Source organism: Pseudorasbora parva, chromosome 11 (genome assembly GCF_024679245.1).
Source record: "Pseudorasbora parva isolate DD20220531a chromosome 11, ASM2467924v1, whole genome shotgun sequence".
Lineage (NCBI taxonomy): Eukaryota > Metazoa > Chordata > Actinopteri > Cypriniformes > Gobionidae > Pseudorasbora > Pseudorasbora parva.
The window spans coordinates 15090558-15112618 of NC_090182.1; the positions used below are offsets into that span (position 1 = coordinate 15090558).

At 37.2% G+C, this 22061-nt stretch overlaps 2 protein-coding genes and 1 long non-coding RNA gene across 5 annotated transcripts in view; 2 read left to right on the plus strand and 1 right to left on the minus strand.

Moving 5' to 3' along the window:
• Window positions 1–4922, plus strand: LOC137092759 (platelet-derived growth factor receptor-like protein). The gene is made up of 6 exons (XM_067457192.1): window positions 1–247; window positions 1901–2204; window positions 2298–2449; window positions 3169–3462; window positions 3570–3709; window positions 4394–4922. Exons 1-6 carry the CDS (start codon window positions 190–192, stop codon window positions 4610–4612), a joined length of 1167 nt encoding a protein of 388 aa, XP_067313293.1. The 5' UTR covers window positions 1–189; the 3' UTR covers window positions 4613–4922.
• On the minus strand, window positions 1517–10329 carry LOC137092760 (uncharacterized). Its single transcript, XR_010908337.1, has 4 exons — window positions 10304–10329; window positions 3562–3698; window positions 2053–2175; window positions 1517–1586 (listed from the first exon to the last, which is right to left on the minus strand). It is a non-coding gene; the product is annotated as an uncharacterized lncRNA (long non-coding RNA).
• Window positions 7793–22061, plus strand: part of n4bp3 (NEDD4 binding protein 3) — a 26843-nt gene continuing 12574 nt past the window's right edge. For 2 of the 3 annotated variants that reach the window (XM_067457189.1, XM_067457187.1), the window contains exon 1: window positions 7793–7976. The gene's annotated coding sequence lies outside the window, so the exon portion shown is untranslated. Of the gene's footprint in view, window positions 7977–14401; window positions 14627–22061 lie in introns of those variants that run through there. The other variant, XM_067457188.1, reaches the window with a different exon arrangement.

Consider the following 22061-nt stretch of genomic DNA (forward strand, 5'->3'; position numbering starts at 1 on the left):
AACCAGAGGAATTTAGGGTGTTCGTGTGACTCTCATAAACATTGACCCCTTACTCTACACACTTGGTCTTCCTCTACCGCTAACTTTCTGGTTTTCCATCCTCTGCATGTATGCTCAAGATCTGGGAACATATACCAGAGTGAACTGAACTAGCTTGTTTGTGGTCGCAGTGTGTGAATATTCTCCGCCATGATGTGGAGGGTGGTGCCATTTGCTTTTCTTGTTTCTCTTTTGATCATTCAGTTTGGTAAGTATTTTACCTCTTAAGAAGCCACATTGTATATTAAGTAGATGTAACTTAGTAACAAATGGAGATGAAGAAAAACATTGAACTATGTACAAAGCAGCTATTAAAGCAATGCATGTAAAACATTTATATAAAATTTTATATGCATAAATGCGACCATTTTGTTGGTGCACTCAGTTTTACCTGTTTAAAATGTACATGAGAAATGTTTAAAATCATGTACACATGGAATAATTTATACTAACAGACATTCTACAAATAAGTAACTTTTAAACTACATGTCAACTTCCAGTCATATACACTGATCAGGCATAACATTATGACCACTGATAAGTGAAAAACACTGATTATCTCTTCATCGCGGCACCTGTTAGTGGGTGGGATAATTAGTTAGCAAGTGAACATTTTTGTCCTCAAAGTTGATGTGTTAGAATCAGGAAAAATGGACAAGCATAAGGATTTGAGCAAGTTTGACAAGTTTGGCCAAATTGTGATGGCTAGACAACTGGGTCAGATCATCTACAAAACTGCAGCTCCTGTGGGGTGTTCCTGGTCTGCAGTGGTCAGTATCTTTTAAAAGTAGACAAAGGAAGGAACAGAGGTGAACTGGTGACAGGGTCATCATGGTTGGCCACGGCTCACTGATGGGAAGCGAAGGCTGGCTACTGTAGCTCAAATTGCTAAAGAAGTTAATGCCGGTTCTCATAAAAGGTGTGAGAATACACAGTGCATCACAGTTGCATACGGGGCTGCATAGCTGCTGACCTTTCTGGGTGCCCATGCTGACCCCTGTCCACCACCAAAAACACCAACAGTGGGCACGTGAGCTTCAGAACTGGACCACGGAGCAATGGAAGAAGGTGGCCTGGTCTGGTGCATCACGTTTTCTTTTACATCATGTGGATGGACCGGTATGTGTTCGTCGCTTACCCGGGAAACACATGGCACCAAGATGCACTATGGGAAAAAGGCAAGCTGGCGAAGGCAGTGTGCCACTTTGGGCAAAGTGCTGCTGGGAAACTTTGGGTCCTGCCATCCATGTGGATGCTACTTTGACCCTCTCATGTACTCCCTGGTGGCTGTGGCCTCTTTCAGCAGGATAATGCACCCTGCAATTTTTTTTTTATTAAAAATGGTTTGAGGAGCACAACGAGTTTGAGGTGTTGATTTGGCCTCAATTGACCCAGATCTCAATTCAATCGAGCATCTGTGGGATGTAATCCATGGAGGCCCACACCTTGCAACTTACAGGATTTAAAGGATCTGCTGCTAACATCTTGGTGCCAGATACCACAGCACACCTTCAGAGGTCTGGAGTCCATGCCTCAATGGTTCAGGGCTGTTTTTGCAGCAAAAGGGGGACCAACACAATATAATGTCATGTCAAATCGGTATAAGTAGGCCTACATATCAACTTACTCTACTTACTAACCCCTAACCTTAACCTAACAGTCCTTTAATACTCTAAAAGTTAGCTGACATGTAGTTGCAAATACATTTTTGTTAGTTGTCAAGTATTTTGAATTAAATGTAAAACTTACATTATACATGTAAATCTTATAATATATCTATAATAAATCTTCAAGAGTATAAAAATATGAACAGATATCAATTTTGACAGTGGTTTAGAATGGTTTTTCACATGAAAAACAGGCATGTGCCAAAAGGCTGAATCTGACCCGAAGACCAAAGCTGAGAAGAGAGCCAATGGGAATTCCAAGGCTGTGAAGGGGCCAGGAAAGGCATTCTCTTCCAAACCTAAAGTGAAACCCACCCCTGAGAGCTCTAAAGAAGCCCAGACATACCTCACCCAGGTGGTAAACAAGGGAAGGTTCCAGAAAGTGGGAGATACGCTGACTGTCCGAGCAGGTGATGCGTTACAGCTGAGGTGTAAAGGAAATCCTGTCCAATGGGCTGTTCCTGCATATCTGGAAGAGGATGATGAAGGACGACTCAGGTATGAGCTCAGCAAACAGTGACATTTAATCTGCGATCACATACGATTGTGTTAGTTTAATCAATTGAGGTTTTCTTTTGTCTGTATTTTTAGTAAGGTCCAACATGAACGTTACGGCACACTCATTTTGGCAAATACAACAGCAGCAGATACAGGGGAGTACACCTGCTATCCCATGTACTGCGAGGATAAAGACTGCAGGAAACAATATGACAAAGCCATCAAAGTCTTCATCTTTTTCTCTGGTAATTTGGGATGAAGTGTGCAAATTATACAAGAAATCTATAGGTTTTGATCTATTGAGGTGTGCCTCCCACAAACCCAAACTGAGTTTTGGCATGTTCAGATTTTAAAAGTCATGTAGTGTATTCCAGCTTTTAGTAGCATACAACTACATAGATGCATGTTAAATATTTTATTTTGCCTGTGGAATACTTGGTTCTGATTGGTTAATATTCAGAGGTCAGATTTAATAATTTTCTCCCCTGTCAATAGCAATGTTGTATATCAGAGAAATCTTCTGGTTTAACTGGTCATACAAATGCAACTGAAACCATCTTATATCTCAGTTATCAATAATAGTAAAAAAAAAAATACCCTATAGGAATTAAAAATGAACATTACTGTAATATTGTTGCAGTGTCTGCCTTATTTCTTTTATACATTTCAATACACTATGTTTTTCTTAGTGGAAGCTTTAGGATAAAACTATGAAATAATACAATCCTAAAATAACAAATACATTACATTTTTAAATATTTTTTTATTGTTTTGCTTATTTTAGTACTTCAAACTAAAAAAGAAGAAAAAGAAAGTCAAGTTAATGTTTATTTTATTTGAAGTTAAGAAACTTTTGATCCTGATTATTTTGTAATATAACTATTTCCTTCTTTATATGCATACTTTCACAGTTTGCTCAAGAGTCCAATTTAAGCACAATTTTCCTTTGGTATTTCTCTCTTAGACCCTCAGGAGTTGTTTGTACCTTCCTCTGATTATTATGAGGCTATTCAGCTTCGCACTAACTGGCCCACCGTCCTGCCCTGTCAAGTGACTTCTCCATTAGCAAAGGTGACTTTACACCGGGAATTTCCTCCAATGGAGGTGAAGGTGGATGGACGAGAGATCTCCTTTGACGTCAAGAAGGGCTTCACCATCCACAGGCCGAAACAGTATCACGCTGGTTCTCTTTACTGTGTGGCAAGCCTGATGAACCTTCGCCAGAGCTCAACCAAGTACATGCTCATCTATGTCAACTGTGAGATTTTTTTTTAATGCAGTAAAAAACACTGTGAAACTTTTCATTTTGTGACCATATTAATCAGACTGCAGAAATGATTTCAGAATGCATATATACCCTGGCAGATCCATCCGCCCCTCCGTCTCCTGCGATCCAGACCTCCTCAGACTCTGTGGCAGTGGGACAGAATCTCCAGGTGACATGCACTGTGGTGGGGGAGCAAGACGTGGTGGTGGATTTTACCTGGGAATATCCTGGACAAAAGGTTAGACCAGAGGGTATACAAAAGTACACACAGCCCCACAATATTTTAAAAAAAAAAGTGTATTTACAAAAACAGTATAAAAAAAAACATTAACCATAATGCCTTTTATTATCAGAAAAAAAAATATTGAAATGGAAATATACATCTAATTTTCAGGGCAAAATATAACAGTATAGCAGATGTTACTTTCATAACATGCAAATATCAGTTGTCACTATCTCCCAATAATAAGTCTTAAGATGATATTTAAATGCATAGTGGGGGCAAAACATATAATGCAATGCAAAACAATTATGACTGAGATGTACAAAACCTTCCTCAAAACACTGATGCACATTATTTTTTAATGCTTACATTTTAACATGATAAAGTATACACAATCAAGTAAATTTCATCCTTTAATGTGTTCACGTTGAAATATTACTAACAATATAAAAGTTATTCTTATGTTTACCTGAAGTGGGATGTCTTCAGAATTATACTAAAAGGCCTTTTTAAAATAAGAATAAAAAGTATAGACTGATAAAATGACAGAAGGCAATAGTAGATATGTTCAACATGTTTTTCATCATGTCGACTTTTGTTGATAATTTAGAGACTTAAATCCTTAAATATAGAGCATTAAATACGACACAGCAAACTTTCTAGATTAAATTAAAAATCGAATATTTATTTTCCATTCAGATTGGGCGCCCAATGTACACCCAGGACAGTGTGCAGACAGTGCAGGTGGATGGGCAGAACCGACAGCGAACACAGACGGTTCTGCTGGTGGATGAGGTCAGAGAGGTTGACCAAGGAACATACACCTGCACAGCTCAGAACCTAGAGGGTTCAAGGTCTGCATCTACCTCTGTCAAAGTGCAGTCAGCACGAGCCAACACCAAGCCAAAGAAACCATGAAGTCCGTCAAAGAAGTCCCACAGAAACCTGAAAACCTGGATCATGCCAGTCAGATACTCTCATCATAAGAGGCGCTACTAAATGGCTGTGAAATAAGAAAGATCCTCACAGAACACAAACCAAATGCAACAGAGCAAATCAGTAATCGTGCACTACCGTTGTTTCATTGACCCTGCGGCAAGAAAGCAAAGTGGATTGTATATGCTGGCATAAAGGCATAAACAAAAAAGAGGGTTTAGTCTTTTTAGATTCTACATTTAACTATATATATTTTTACACATTTTCAGTATTGTGCTATTTTAAATCCTGTACCTACACATGTTTTTATACTATGAAAATAAAACAGTATATTAATGCCAGCTTCTGTGTTCTTTATAAACGATTACTGTTTTTAAAACGTTATAAAGCCATTCTCACTGAATCCCAAACATACCACAGCTTTAACATTACCAGCAGAGGGCGACATTTGTGATGTTGAAAACAGGACAGACAGATGCTGAATCCACAAAGCAATGTGCTCAAATCACAACAACCACTGGCATTACAGCCCTTTAAACAACCAAGTATTGATATTCATGTGTTAGGAAGCCATTGGTTATACATATATTCGTATATAGGTGCACAGCCATGTAACAATAAATTGTAAATTGAAGTTGCTGAATTTCAATAAGAAGTCTACAGGCAAGTTTATTTGTATAGCACATTTCATACCCAATGGCAATTCAAAGTAGCCTAGAAATCTAGACGCACCCTAGCGGCAGGAAATTTAATCTGCCCGCGAGTGTCGTCTAGCAACTCTCCCTTCTGAGCTGTATTCCCCTAACTCTTGCCAGGCCAATCACATCGTGCATAGAGTCGGTGAGCGGGGCCATAATGACGACGGCCGAGTTGCGTTTGTGTGCTTCTAGTAAACACAGAAACTGGCGAATGGCGGCCTTTCGAATCAGCTCTGAAGGCGACTCTGGAAGACTTGGAGTTAAGCTTTTCTCTGAGAAAAGAACGGCACTGAAGTCATTCTTAAGAAGGGAAGATGTGTTCGTTTTGCTGACCAGATACGGCGAATGTTTGTTTAATCTATCAACAAGCTCTGTTTCACCTTCGTTGCCCTGGTTGGTGGTAGCGCTATCCTATCGCGTGCAGTGGGAGTTTGAAAGACAACCGTTTATCCCGCCCCTCTGATTGAGCTGTCAATGGTGAGTTTCCAGACCAAACATCTTGATGTGGGTCTGGCTTGTCAGGCTAAATTCAAAGTGCTTTACATAAAAAATTAAATTAAAATAGTGGTAGCATAATGAGAAAAAAGAATACCATGTGTACGAATTGAAAAAATAAAAACAAGGATAATTAAAACAGCTGTAAAGATAATTTTTTAAAAAAAAGGTCAGACACACAACAGTGGTCTGAAATAAAAATAAAACATTCTTCAGTTTACAGTCTACATACATCTCACCTCTCGGAATAAATACAAAGAATAAGTTATATTTAAAGATATTAAAATAGAAACAGCTGGTAATAATATTTCACAATATTGCTGTTTTACTGCATTTTTTCTCAAATAAATAAAGCCTTGCATTGTCAGCAAGCATATAAATACTTAACTATTTCAAACTTTTGACTGGAAGTGTACGTAGTTTTAATCATCAAATAGTTAGTCGCAACAAACCAAATTCTCCACAAGCTGATTTCCTTTCACTCATTTGCTGTTCCTTATAAATGAAAGCATTCAGGATGTCTCTCTTCTATCCTCAAAGGGCAGGAAGTATAGTGTGTGCACTCAGGTGTGTGCCCAGAGGCTAGAGTCATCAGAGAGTGAGTGGAGAGGAGCGGTAATGACAGGCTGCTGTTTTACTCAGTAGAACAAAGTCTGGAGGCCAAATATGAGTCTGTGTCTAGATGCATCTGATTTTGTAAGAGTTCTGTGAATAATTATGACAACCATGCAGATACACCTCTTTGATCATGTCTATACTGTTCGTTCCCATTGGAAGTCCATTATTTATAGATAATGCAGTTTTAGGTCTCATTTGTGCTCCAAATTACATATCCAAATAAACTGCGGAAATGAAGGACACTTCACCATATTAGGTCTACTATACCTTTTTATACTTCTAGAATTTATACTATTCATAACTTTGGGGTCAGTAAGATTTCAGTTTATTAATTTATTAAATTACTAGGCCTACTTTTATTCAGCAATCAGCAAGGACGCCTGCTGTGAACTTTTTATTCATCAAAGGATCCTGAAAAACATGTAAAATGGTTACCACAAAAATATTAAGCAGCACAACTGTTTTCTTTCAGAAAAAAGGATTTCTAAAGAATCATGTGACACTGAAGACGTGTGATGTAGTGATGGAGTAATGAGGCTGAAAAATCAGCTTAGTCATCACAGGAATAAATTACATTTTAAAATGTATTGAAATATGAATTGATTACAGTTATACTGTATTATAACAATAATATTTAATTAGGCCTATGTTATTGTTTTACAGTATTTTTGATCAAATAAATGCAGCTAAGCATATCATAAAAATTTAAAAACATTAAAAAAATCTTACTAATTTTTCTTTTTTAAATGGACTATCAGTGTAACAAAAACTGTAACAATTCCGTTTTCAGACCGTACAATGCAAATGCCAAAAAGAAATTGAAACATGACTTGTTTTTCAAATTACATCATAAATACATAGATATTTGCCATTTTCTCCCTTTTTTGTTCCAATTTTACTTTTGCTAAATTATTACTTTAATCAAATCACTTTTGTTTATTTAAATATTTAAAAAAATATTTAAAATAATCCCAGCAAAATAATTATAAATATTTTATTAATAGGAGATTTGTACATCTGAAACTTTTATACTTCTTTATGTCATATTAATAATAGAGTGCAGACCTGCCATTTTTTTAAATTATGACTTTAGAAACAATCATTTGAATAAATTAAATAGAACCGATTTTTTTATTATTGGTTAGGCTATAATGTATAACTGTAATTAATTAATTTAAAACGTAATTTATTCCAGTGATGGCAAAGTTGAATTTTCAGCATCATTCCGCCAGTCTTCTAGGGTCAAAGAGGTAAGCCATCCAGCAGTTCCTTTATGTAATCGACAGGTGTCGCTGTAGAGTCGCTTTGATAAATGACAAGTGTGGATCAGTTCAAATCTCAGAGAGGGAAACCGAAGCGCAACATTAGGTTGTGCAAGACTCCGAGATCAGATCATCTCCGCCGCGTCTCTACAGGTCGCGATCGGCGAAGAGGAATATCTCTCTATTGTTTTCTTCTGAAGCAATCTAAACAAATCTCTAACGATCCAGACGTCAGTCTCGCGTTTATCTTGTGACTGAGCGCGAGCAATAATGGTGAGTCTGACTTTAGAGTCCGTTTGCACTTGCTGCAGTATCTCTATAGGCTTATAGACCGCCACATTATAGTCTGTTTGCAAATCGCTGATCTGTATTATATATACATTGGCCTGTATGTGTATACATGTGATCGGAGTTTACATGTGTCTTTCAGTTTGTTACACTGAGGAGCTGCAAAAGAATTTCACATACATGCGTAGCCTATGTAAAACATGTAGGCTAATAGTAGTATAGACAGCACCAGAAAATGCTTTCATTACTTCTGGAGCTGCAAGTTTGTAAAAAAATAAATATAAATTTCTCTCCATGCACTTTTAAACAAATGCATGAATCAATGCATCTCATATCTGCTTAAAATAAACATTTACTTTTATTTTTTTAGTCATGGTTGCATGTTGTTATCTTCTCAAATATTGTATGCTTACAGATTGTGCACTCTTGATTGAATAACAATTGCAATGCATTCCTAGCAGGTCAGTTCCATTAGAGTAAGGTCACTAGGAAGTTCTCAGCACTTAATAGCTTGCCACAAACCATAAAAAGGCCATTTGCATAGCTGAAGTGCAGACTGCCCGATCCTGTCATCTGCCTTGGTGGTCACATAGCTCTCAGACCCCCATCGCACTCTCTCTGTAGCGTGTACATGTATTTTGCGGGTGACTGTTTTGAAATGTTTGGGTGGGAGCCCTTACTCTAGACTCCAGCTCTGCTTTTGATGCCCTGAATTTAGGGACAAAAGGGAACAGAGTAGCGTTCTTCTCTGCTAGGCAGTAACCTTGGAAACCAGGGGCTATAATAGGACCCCTGACCTATGGAGTCACGGCCCATTGTGGGAGTGGCTCTCAAGTGGAGCTGGTCAGAGGGCGTGAAGCTCCTCAGCGGGTCTCAAATCTCCTTTCAGCTGCAGAATGTACAAACGGGGTGTCTAACGACAAAGCTGCACTTAGGTTGGCTTTTAGACAAGGCAGTTGGACGGCTGTCAATGGATTGCTTCTTGTGCAATTCGCTAAATGTTGTCTGTGCACATGCAAAAAAAGCAACCTAAAGAAGCAAATGGGTTAAGTATTTATTTTTAGGGTTTTCAGCTGTTCTGATTTTGCAGGCAACATAGCCTACATGACAGCTGTCAAGCTCACGACCAGGCAAAGGCACAAACTGTCATACCATCCTTGACCTGCACTACTATATATATTATTGTTAAGTAACTGCTCTGCTATTCTGGGCAAGACATAATAACATTAGCTCAACCAATGGTGTGAATTTGGGGTGGCACTACCTGTCTGACATAATCTAAGCCAGGAGGAGTGTTTGAAACGTGTTTGAAAACAGCAATTATTTTTCTTCTTCAAATCTTCTGGATGAAACAAATTAAGCAGCTCAACTGTTTCCAACATTGATAATAATAATAATAATAATAAATGTTTCTTAAGCATCAAATATGAATGGTTTTCTAAAAAATCATGTGACATTTAGAGGTAGGTAAATTCGGCCCAAATGCAATTAAACAATATCCGACCTGCCTGTCAACATATGTATTTTCATACCTCTGCGTACTCTGCTCGTGCAGACATCACACGTCTTCAGTGTGTTCTGTAAAGCTATATGCAGAGTTGTTGTAGACAGACAGTCAAAGAGCACCACAAACAAACAGCAGCCACTACCTGAACCAAAACAACAAGCTTATTCTGTTCAGGCTATGTCGTATTCAAGGGATGTCCAACAGAGGCCACTATGTTCTATCTAGATAGTAGTGGGAAGTTCGTATCATTTTACTGAACGAATACACAAATCTATTTCTGCAACAACCCGTTGTTCTCGAGTTATATTAAAGATTTGTTTAAAATGAACAAATCGTTCATGAACGACACATCACCGGTTCCCGAGTGTATAGCTCCAACACCTTCCTGGAAGTTTATGCCTAATAAGACCTTTGCTGTGTTTGAAATCACCGCCATACCCTCATTCACTATTCCCTACAGTAGTCCACTAATATGGTCCACTTGAAGGAGTGAATGAAAACGAGTGAGTGAATTCGGACACCGAGGGCATCAGAAGAGCTGCCACTTTTGCATAGTTTTGCATTCCTGTTTAAAGTTGCAGTCCATAAGTTTTACCTCTTTGTCGCCATCTCTGTTTAAATCGCTACTATTTGCAGTTATCTTTTTGTGGGTTGTGCATCGGCATGGCTCCTCAGCGCGTAAGAATCTAATGTTTTGAGGTGGATGTGTGGGTTGTCTATCAACGCACCAGTTGTCAATGATGATTGTCAGTTTGAACTTTCTGGATTACAAGCTGCCATCAAAATTACAAGTTTAATGACATACCAGCTGCTGTAAGAAGAGGCCACAAGCGATCCGGACATGACTAAAAATGGCTGTCCTCTCATATTGTGCCCTATTTATGGGTATAGGGAGTGATTTCGGACACAGCTCTTGATTAGCGGATACAGGTGTGTTTAATTGGGGTAATTACTAGATGGCAACCTGTGTTCTAGCTATTCACATCCTCAGAGACATATTTTTGCATTTCTTTGTCAACATTATTAACACTGAAATGAATCTGAAGCAGTCAGCCACGCTTTGAGACGTGGGGTAATTTAATGGCATCTCTCGTGTGACACTTTGCAGAATCTGCTGTGTGCCTGCAGTGCTTTCAAAGCTAGCTCGCTATTGCTTGCCTCTCTAAAATTGCCTATCCAGCCTTTAAAGACTGGAGTAATGCCTGATGATTTGGCTTTGCATCACATGAATAAATGACATTTATTTTATTATTTTATTTACATAGAAAACAGTTATTTTAAATATTAATAATATTACACAGTATTACTGTTTTTACTTTATTTATGATCAAATAAATGGAGCCTTGGTCAGCAAAGAAAGTTCTTGGAAAAAAATCTTACTGACCCCAAACGTTTGCATAACTAACAAACCAACAAGTGAGTAATACCAATTTGGCGTAAGCATTAGGAGAGCAGGTGTGCGGCAAGGAAGGTATCATTCAACATTGTCAGAAACTACACCTTTAATGCTGGTCCTGCAGGGCTTTGGCTCAGCAACTAAACCATGCATTAGCATGCAACTGTTTATGCTTCCTGTAGCCCTATATTTTTTTTTATAGGCCACCTAATACCTACCTTGCATAACTGAAACCTTTAAACCTTTTCGTTCCGTTCCGTTTCTTTAAACCTAAGTCAATAGCATTGTTGGGAAATAACTAACTAAAAAAAGTAGCAACAGTTGACAGTAGTTTATCTATTTTCAAAATACTGTAGCTTATCCCGTAACAAGCTACTTATGGTGTAATGCAGTGTTTTTGCCACACTTCTCCATAGAGATTTGAATTAGTGAATCATTTTTGAATTTCTTACATGAGTCGCACAAATGAATGTTTATATAATTCAGGTTGCTCATAACCACATATTGTAGATACCTCCATCCACTGGACCTTAGAAAGGACATTGGGTTTATATCATAGCTGGACCCTGCGCTAATCATGGTTGTAATAATCCTGCTGAGTTTTTCTTCCTCTTCACCTCTGCTTGCTAGTCCGCTACAGGGGCTCATCTAACACTGTGTAGAAAGTCGGATTAGTCAGCTTTCTTTCTCAGGACATCACACACGCTCACACTCACCATTGAGATTCTCCTTTTGCCTTTAGATCCTTTTATCCGTTGAGAGAAACGTCTGTCGTTGTAATTAAAGATTTGTGGCTTTGGAGAACAAATAGAAGATCTGATCCTGCAACATTACCGTTGATGCAAAATGACAAGGACATAATTTAAATGTAGCTACTCTATTTTATTATCCTGCTTGGCCAAAAGTCAATCTGGACTATGTCCGTCTTCAAGCACATATGTCCTTGCTTAGTGCTGATTCTTCTGATATCATACTAAACAAACCAAGTGCCGATTGTGCTCTTGCAAAGTAGTTCCACAACAATCTTATGGTCCACTGACAGTGCAAAACATTGCCTTTAGTGGCACTATCATGTCTATTGTGTAAAATAGTTTTGACAGCCAATGTTTACTGTACACCAGGTTTCAGTTTGTGTATGTGGGTCTATTGTGTATTTAGAAAGGAGAACAGTGGTAGTTTGTTGGATTGACATAATTATGTAGGCTAAAATGGCTCTAGGGTGCTAACACAAAGGCTGTTTTGATTTGGCTTATTTTCGCTCCCTATAAAACAATTACTTAAAGGAGCTGTATGTAAGAAATGTATTTCAATTAATCATAAAATGACCCTGATGTGTCACTAGACATTAAGAAATCATGTTCATTTCAAATACTTATATCACTGACAACAGTAGTCCGGCCATTGTCATTTAAAAGTTGTTGTTGCAGCCCTCAACTGATGTTGATGTTGACATGTGTTTTGGCCTGAAGCTCCACCATCCATCACCTATCTACCAATCACAAAGTCAGTAGTGTTTTGGCATCTGGGTTGCCATAAAACAGTACACAAATAGTCAAAGGTCTTCCTTCATACAAAATGAAATTTACATTATATTATGTACATATTAGTTCTCACAAAATGTATTTGTCTATTATTTATTTACATTTGTATTATGTTATATGATGCCAAGTAGAAATATTAGGCTTACATTCTATGTGACAAAACGTCGTTAATCACACTTATTTGTATTACAGTAAATTGTCAGCACAAAATTAATGATCGTGACACACCTCAATAAAACCTGGAAAATACTTTAGCTGTCAATATATTAAAATGACTTAAAAAAATACAAATATATTAAATTCCAGATTTTTTTGTTACCTTATACCTTTAACCCTAGGTCACACCAGGTGAACTTTAATCTGCAATTAGTGTGCTACATGTTGTTTCTGATGAAATGTCTGTATTAATGAGGAAGTAAATAATAATTTATCCGACCCTTACTGTTTATTTCCTCTCCATCAAACTTCCAGCAAATCATAAACAACAGAAACGACATCAGGGTAATATCGATTTACAGCACTTTGTTTCCATCACTGGAATATTTTTCACATCGTTCAACCGGTTGTAATATAAAACTACCAGGAAATTAGTTTGCCGTTTTTCTCTCAAGGTATGTTGGACTGCAATATATGAGTAGTTATTGTTTCTTTTATAGCTGTCTAATGGCTGCTCTCCAAAAATGTACAGGGTTGTGTACTTTTTATGAACATGCTTCTAGTATAGTGTAGTGCTTGTTTGGGTTTGGACTGGAGTCTGTTTTTCTACTTGGTTTGTAGATCATTTTCATAGTATAAGGTTACATTTTCTTCTAAGTATCTCAGAATTTTGGTTTCATGATGGACATATGTTGAGGAAACAGGTCTATTGTCTCTCATCAGGAGTCTCCGAGATAGATAACGGAGAGCAAGCTTAGACTTGTCTACCTTACCACATTACACATCCTCATCCTCCCTCTGCTCTCTTTCTGCTTTTTCATTCGGTACTCCTCCTCCTCTGTCATCTTGGGAAGGCCTTCTCCTGCCATCCCCGGCAATGGTTGAATTTATGGAATCTTTTAGACTGACAACCCTGGAGGGGAGGGAATATGCAACACTTTATTTAAGAAACATGACTGGGGCACAGTAGCGTTCACGAATTATAAAGTCTACTTTGTCCTTCAGCAACTATTTATTTTTCTGTTTGATCTTTCTGCCAGCCTGCCAGTGAAATAACCCTCATGTAAATATGGCCTTTCCAAAAAATCTCCCTCCCAGAAAGAATATGTTTGTCTAGTTGATCCTTGGCCAAGAGTGACGTACTGTACTTTGGTTAAAGTGTATCATAAAAGTCAGCTGAGGTGATTCATTCTAGAGGTGAGATTGGCCCTTTCTGTCACCTGTAACAAATTCCCTCATTGTCATGTGAAGAGATCGTCTGATTGTGTATCTATCGACCGATACCAAATAGTTTTTCATTTGAAGAGTGAAGAATATATTTAACAATAGCTGTTATGTAGAATCAAATTAATACATAACAGTTACTGATACAGAAGTATATAATAATTAATGTGTCTCATGTGGGTAGCACAAGAAACGTTCTCATGTAGAACAAGCCCCCCATTTTATTCCCCCCATTAAGTGTCTCCCACCAGCATGATGTAATTTGATGCTGTGGAGAGCTTGCCAAGGCTGCCTGCATGGTGTGCAAGACTAAGCCTATTGTTTAGACACATTGTAAGATGACAACACAGTGTGTTTCCCACTGGACACCAGGTTTTGCAGCGATCCTCTGATCTTGTCCGACATTCTCCATCACAAACATTCAGTTCTTTGGTGTAGAGTACTTTCTGAATTCTAGTTGGTTCCGCATTATTAGCATTCAATATCGCTGCCCATGGCACAAGTAGTGTCCTTCACATTTGTCACAGAACAAGGAGAACAGGTTCTTCCACGCCGGCTACATAGAAAGGCGCGCTTTCTTTACAAAAGGGAGAGAGGGGTGATCAGTGTAGCGGTGGCAGGAGAGAGTAACCAGAGACATTCCCAGGGGTTTTCCTGGCCGTAGTCTGGCAGCAGGTCCGTGGGAGTGAAGGAAGCGATGTTTAACTGCTGATGGGTCATTTGGAGCTCTCCTCAACGGCATTAGGAGGAAATCAAATATATGCACATTGACTGGAAGAAAAGAGAGCTACGGCAGCAAGTTTTTCCTCAGGTGAACATCTTGTTTTGCATTTTAGTTTATGTAGCTGTATTTCATTGTATGGAAAAAAGCTTCTCTCTAGTGTTTGTACCATCATTAAATAAGAACCGGAGAGGATGTTTGTCTCCAAAAACTGCCTCGCTGTGACATTCAACTCTCAGCCTCACAGAAGGCTCTCTGCATCATAAAAGATCCTCTCAGCATACAAACCTATTATGGTTCGGCTGATTAACTTCCATTCTGTTTACTGTCAAGAAAGTTGAAGACTCTTTGTAGCCTTTGGGAAGCTTATTTGCAATTAAAATGCAATGCACCAATTTCTTTAATACTGACGTCAAAAGAAAGACAGGATTTGTATTGTTTTTGGGGATTTTTTGCCAGTATTACAATCTCAATCCCTGCAGGGACAACATTGTAATTCTAAAAACTACTGCGCAAGGAAGCATTCAGATCTATGCCTTGTGTTCAGAGACCACTGACAAGGTTTAAATCTTCAGTCTCATTGTGTGACAGATGTGTAAAGTCATAATTAAAGGCAAAATACAAATTAAGTTATTGCATAAAATAAAATAATTCTCTTTCTCATCCTTCAGTTTGTAAAAACAAATAAATCATGTTTACATTAATGCACTTACAATGGCAGTCTATGGGGAAAACACTAGGATAAATGTTAAATCAAATTCACACTGCTTGGAAACATACTTAAATATCATAGATGTTTTACATGTTAATTCACTCGATGTGGTCTTACTTTCACAAGATATATGGAAAGGTACCAAAATGTTTACAAATGACAATGGTCCCATAACAGTTAATCTGCCTAGAACTGTCCCGTCTTTAAAAAATAAAATATAAATTCATACAGAGTAATTACATTTGTATTATTAAAAACAAGCTTCTAATATTTATATTTAAACGTTTGTAATGCCTTGCCCCACAGACTTCCATTGTAAGTGGATTCAGCATTAGATTTGTAAACAGACCCATAAGTGTTTTTATAGAGATAATATGCATATGATGTGTTAATATTAAAAATAGTAATAATAATAATTTAAAAAATTATAACGTACACTAACCTTCAAAAGTTTGGGGTTGTTAAATTTTTTTTTAAATGTTTTTGAAAAAAGCCTCTTCTGCAAGGCTGCATTTATTTGATCAAAAATACAGTAGAAAAAGTAATATTGTGAAATATCATTACAACCTAAAATAACTTTGTTTTCTAAATCTTGTTTTTACATACTGTGGGATGAGTTGAAACTATTTACTTTGTTTATCAACAGGATGTCACAGTCTCATACCTTTTCAAAAAAGCTTAACTTGTATTTGAACCCAGCGCATTCCTTTAAAAAGTAATCCAAGATGATGTCATTACCTTAAGCGAAATAAGGAACTTGTTTTACAGCTAAACTCTGACATGGTAAAGAAAAAGTGTTTATTTCTAAGAAATCCAGTGCATTGTTTCAGTCAAAACTGACAGAGGTGTCATTTAATAATATAATCATAAATGTTTTCCAAAGCTTTACCACACTTCTGGTCTGCTTAAGTCTGATTATTCATTCACTGATATTTATCTTGTGCTGATCTGGGTTGATCTTTCTCTTTAGCTTCTTTTTTTTTCTTGATCTTATCGCAACACCCTAGTCAGGACAGCCATAAAACCCATATTAATTATTACCTCCACAGAAATGTGAGGAATGTCCATTTTACCCACTTATCTAACTTCTTGTAAAGAATGTACCACTTGGCTCAGGGTGCATGAATCCCACGGAAAAGGGTCAGATAGAAAGAAAGAGAGCAGAGATGGCTCACATGAACTCAATGAGAAAAGTCAACAGAAAAAGAGCTGGTTAAACAATAGAACCTGATGCCCCTCCTCACCACTGACCTATTACGACATTACACTGCCTGGACTGTTCAACTAGTTGTTCATTTTATAATTTTAGTTGGTAACTTTAAAGATGAAGGCTGATTTACCAGGCCTACATGGAATCTGTGCAGGCAGAATCAAATGTTCATTTAATAAATATTTGTAGTTTGATTATTCGACTGTAAATAAGAGTACAGTATATGTGGGACACTGAGTTTTGTGGGACGGTGTAGACACGCTTAAGTCTCGCTTCTGCATCTTTTTGTCTCTAACTACCATAACAAAATGTTTATTTCTACCACGCTACCAAGGGGACAATATCTTTGTTGCATACATGGCACTGAATTATGGCAGCTAAATCAACAAAGCAAAGCAAAAATTATCAGAGCAAAATTATGGTGTGTGGAGGTGACAGTAACAAGGTTAGCATGGCAGCTATCGCTAGCCTTCTGTAGGAGCATGGGGTAGCTCTTTCTGTGGACTTTAAAATTGTTGTTTCGACACTCAAGGTAAAGCTAGAGCAAATGCAAACTACCATGATGGACCACGCTTCGACGTTTGCTTCGCTTGAGAGTGTCACAAAGTCACAGGATGAGCCCATAAGCCTTGGAAACAACCTGTACTATGCTAACAGAGAACAGCGTTAAATTGCTAGCCAAAGTTGAGGATCCTGGTCCTGTAGCCAGTGGAGGACTAAAGTATTTTACCATGTTATTTTGCCTTGAAATAAGTGAATCAAATGCCAAGCAACACCAAAAAACGTCTTTTTTTCCCCAGTTTCCAGTCCTGGAAAACTATCATAAATATAATTTAAAAAAAGTTCTGTACTGAATATTTCTAGTGATACTTATGGTTATAAAATATGAAAATATTCTGAAAAATTTAATCAATTGCTCTTTGTTTGTGATCTCTATAACATTAAAAAAAATCCTTATCCAGTAATCAAACTACTGAAAAAGTCATGGAAGTTCATTGGTGAAAAAGTGTAGCAACCCTGACCTACATTTGATTCATTTCACTGTAATTGTAAACAGGGATATTTGCATTTATTTGTAGTCCAATAAATTACACAAGCCAGATTGCTGTAATGTATTTGCAGATTCCGCAGCCCTTTGAATGCTAATAAACCAGGCTGCATAATTTAAAAGCAGTGTAGCATGCATTAAATACTTTGTAGGTGTACAAACAGAACAGGCAAAGCACATCCTGGCTATATTTACTGAAAGTTTCTAAAGGTAGGTGTGAAGTTTCCATTCAGTTGCCATAGCGACTGTTCAAAAACGCGTCCATAAAATGCAGACAAGTGCCCTTAAAGTTGCATGTTGCAGTCGAGTAATGGAATATCTGACTCTCTCGCTGGACTAATTTCTCGTGTAGTTGTTTGAAAAAGTGCTTTGGGTCAGTATTGACAGCACTCAGCAGGCGGTGGACATGGATTTGGTCTGTTAAAACAAACCTGAATAGCTCAGGTCTATGCTGGGCACTTCACAGCATTAGGGCTAATACGATTTAACACTCTCGGAGTGACCTCCACAAAGCTTCCTCGCAAAATAATCCTCACTACATTTACGCACGTACGGGATTTGACACCTCCACATGGCTTTGGTTATGCTTCAGACCACATTCCCTAATTTTCTTTCCCATATATGAGCAATTTTGTTTTTGTTTTGGATGCCTGAATGAATGAAGCGGTAATTGCTGTAATTTGTTAGATAAACCTGTGTGCATTTTGTATACTGGCTGTAATTAATATTTCCTCTGTAAATATGCTAACTTTGTTAACAGCTCCTGTGATATTCAGAACTACAGCATACAGATAGTGTGATATTTCTTTAACAAAATCCTTTAGTGAATGATTCAGTCATGTATTCAGACGTATAGTTATTTATTTTATTATTTTTGATCATCAGTCCCAGCTGATCACCTCCCACAGTCATCATGTTTTCAGGCCATTTCAAGTTTGATTTTTACATGACATAATGGGGTGATTTCTAAGTGATCTTTTTTACTGTTAGTGATATTATAACAAAGTTGAAGCAATTGGGGACAACAGCAGCTCAGCCACGAAGTGTTAGTCCATGTAAATTCATAGAGTGGGGTCAGCGCATGCTGAGATGCACAGTGCACAGAAGTCGCCAACTTTCTGCAGGGTCAATGGCTAAAGACCTCAAAACTTCATGTGGCCTTCAGATTAGCTCAAAAACAGTTCTTAGAGAGCTTCATGGAATAGGTTTCCATGGCTGAGCAGCTGCATCCAAGCCTTACATTACCAAGTGCAATGCAATGTATCAGATACAGGGGTATTAAGCACGCTGCCACTGGACTCTAAAGCAGTGGAAACATGTTCTCTGGAGTGAACGCTTCTCTGTCTGGCAATCTGATGGTCTAGGTTTAGAGGTTGCCAGGAGAACAGTACTTGCCTTACTGCATTGTGCCAAGTATAAAGTTTGGTGGAGGGGGGTTATGGTGTGGGGTTGTTTTTCAGGGGTTGGGCTTGGCCCCTTAGTTCCAGTGAAAGGAACGCTTAATGCTTCAACATACAAATACATTTTGGCCAATTTCATGCTCCTAACTTTTTTGAACAGTTTGAGGATGGCCCCTTCCTGTTGCAACATGACTGCACACCTGTGAACAAAGCAAGGTCCATAAAGACATGGATGAGCATGTTTGGTGTGGAGGAACTTGACTGGCTTGCACAGAGTCCTAACCTCAACCTGACAGAACACCTTTGGGATGAATTATATCATAGACTGCAAGCCAGGCCTTCTCATCCAACATCAGTGCCTGACCTCACAAATCTGCTTCTAGAAGAATGCGCAGAAATTCCCATAAACACTCCTAAACTTTTTGAAAAGCCATCCCAGAAGAGTTGAAGCTGTTATAACTGCAAAGGGTGTTACAGGAATTAATTACATTTCATTATATATATATATATATATATATATATATATATATATATATATATATATATATATATATATATATATATATATATATATATATATATATATATATTAATACTATTTAAAACAACTGCTTTCTAATATATTTTGAAATGTAATTTATTCCTGTGATGCTAAGCTGAATTTTCAGCATTGTTACTCCAGTCTTCAGTGTCACATGATCATTCAGAAATCATTCTAATATGATAATTTGATGCTCAAGAAAAATGTCTTATTATTATCAATTCTGTTTAGGTTTTGTTAAATTTTTTGTTTTAGTTAAGTTCTGTACCAGTTTGCCTGTGTTTGTCTCCATGGTGTCGGATTGAGTTGCGTACATGTTTCTGGTTACTTTAATTATCCCTGTGTGTATTTAAGCCTTGAGTTCTTTCTGTTCATGGTTGTCTGAGTTTTACGTTGTTGCTATTTCTCCTGAGTGTTCTTGTTTTTGATTATTGGATTAAACTGTTTTTGTCATATTCTCCTGCATCGTGTGCTTCACTGCAGCAACATCTGACAGAAAACAGAGTTTAGTGCATCCTTTCTGAATAAATGTAATCATTTGATGAAAACAAAACTTTTGAATGGTAGTATATATATCTAAAGTTACTGTTAGTATGATACAGTGTTCACTGTCTTCTTTTTAAGAATCTGTTTGAGATCGATTCTCATTTTTCTCTGCTTTATTTCAATCATTTATTTCAAGTTTCTTTGCTTTATTTTAATCATAGGCTTATGTAGATCATATAGGCACATGCACACTCTTCAAAAATAATTGCTTTACATCTCTTGAAAAACTAAACGATGTAAGTATACAATATTCAAAATAAAATATATAGATTGTACTGAATGTCAGCTTGGTTATTTTGCTCAAGATAAGGGTTCATTAAGTCCACGTCATGCAAACCACAGGTCGAAAGCTCTAGTTACAACCGCACAACTTTGCAGTGCTGTTTGCGAATGTTTATTGAAACTGTGGTTTTGGGAAACACAGACTTGTTGAACTATGGTAACTACAGCACTTGCGACCAGTTGGCTAACAATGCTTTTAACAATGCCTGATATATTCAGCTCATTAACTCTCAATATTAGCATCATATCACAAGAGAGAGATAACTTGCAGTGTGCTGAAGGACTCAGTGGAGCCCTCAGGTCATTATTTCGTAATAAGACATTCACTTTCCTCTTTGCCCTCTCTGTCTGACCTCCAGTCTCTAACCCTGAAGGGGCAAGTTTATGGCACTTTCCCAATGGCATGACTAAATGGCCTTGTACTCGCTGAAGAGAAGGTCTCCAGTGTGTGTGCCTGTGAAAAATGAATGGTGCTTCTATGCCAAAATAAGACCTCTAAAGAACTTGATAAACCCCAATAAAGAGGGCTTGTGTTAAGTTAGGGCCTTTTCAGTGAATGAAGTCGCCACCATTTGACTCATGTCATATTTCACAGAGAGTCATATTCAGCCAAATGACTGTAGTTTGGTTCTAAATTGGTGAATAATGAAAGAGGGCCCAGTGTCACCTTAGGTCTTACATTTCCAGCAGTTTTACCTCAACAGACCTATTACTTACATCTGTAATTAGTAAACAATAAGATACTGTTGTTATATTCCCATAATTAAGTGAGCTGTCTATGGAAGCAGCATTTTAAGGCATCAAAGAGACTTTTGATGCAAAAGCTGTTTCCAAAAAGAATAATTATGGTCCAATTATGCTATATATTTTGACCCAATTCTAAAGCATTATTATGTATTATTTGCATTGGGGGAAAGACAAGGCCAGAGCAATTTTGATTATAAATATACCAGGGACACTTATATTTAAGTTCTGGCCAGTATATATAAGACAATAATTATAATCATGTTTCAACCAATTTCTATACTATTTTGTCTGATTCAAATATATAATTAAAAACACTAAAAAACTAAATCAATAATTTGAAATGCTACAGGTGAAATGTACGCATCACATTATAATGTACAGTATCAAAAGGCACTGATTACATTTAGCAGTGATATTAAATTGTTAGTGTTCTAAAAGATTAACATGCACAATTAAATATCCAGTACTGACCATCAAATATTCAGTAGGGATACTAAACAATATCAATAAATTAAAAATTCTCTAATATCAGCCCATAGTCAATATTCAGGAGGTATTGATATATATGATGTATTTACACATATAGTATACTTAAAAAGTATACTTTATACACAAAAATATTGGCCTATTTAGTCCCAAATAGTATTGAAATAGTACACTTAGGGTACTACTACATTAATATTAGTTTACTTACTACATAAAGTACACTTAAAAATATACTTAAACTTTACTAAATTATGGTTAATAAAATGAACAAAGTATACTTTTTTGTAAGGGATACCTAAAATAAATTTCAGTACAGAAAAGTACTAATAAAATGTAACCCAATGTCGTTGTTTTGATCTGTGAAGCATTTTACAGTTATGATAGCCTGGAAAAACCCAGACAAGTTCCGGCAAATTTAGATTTGCTCTGCAAGTAGTCTGTCAAAGAGCCCATTCAAGCCTATTTCTAATCCGTCGAAATCGTGGCACCAATCTGAAACATTGGGGTGGGCGTAAAACATTTTACACGATGACGACAGTGAATTTAAATAAGG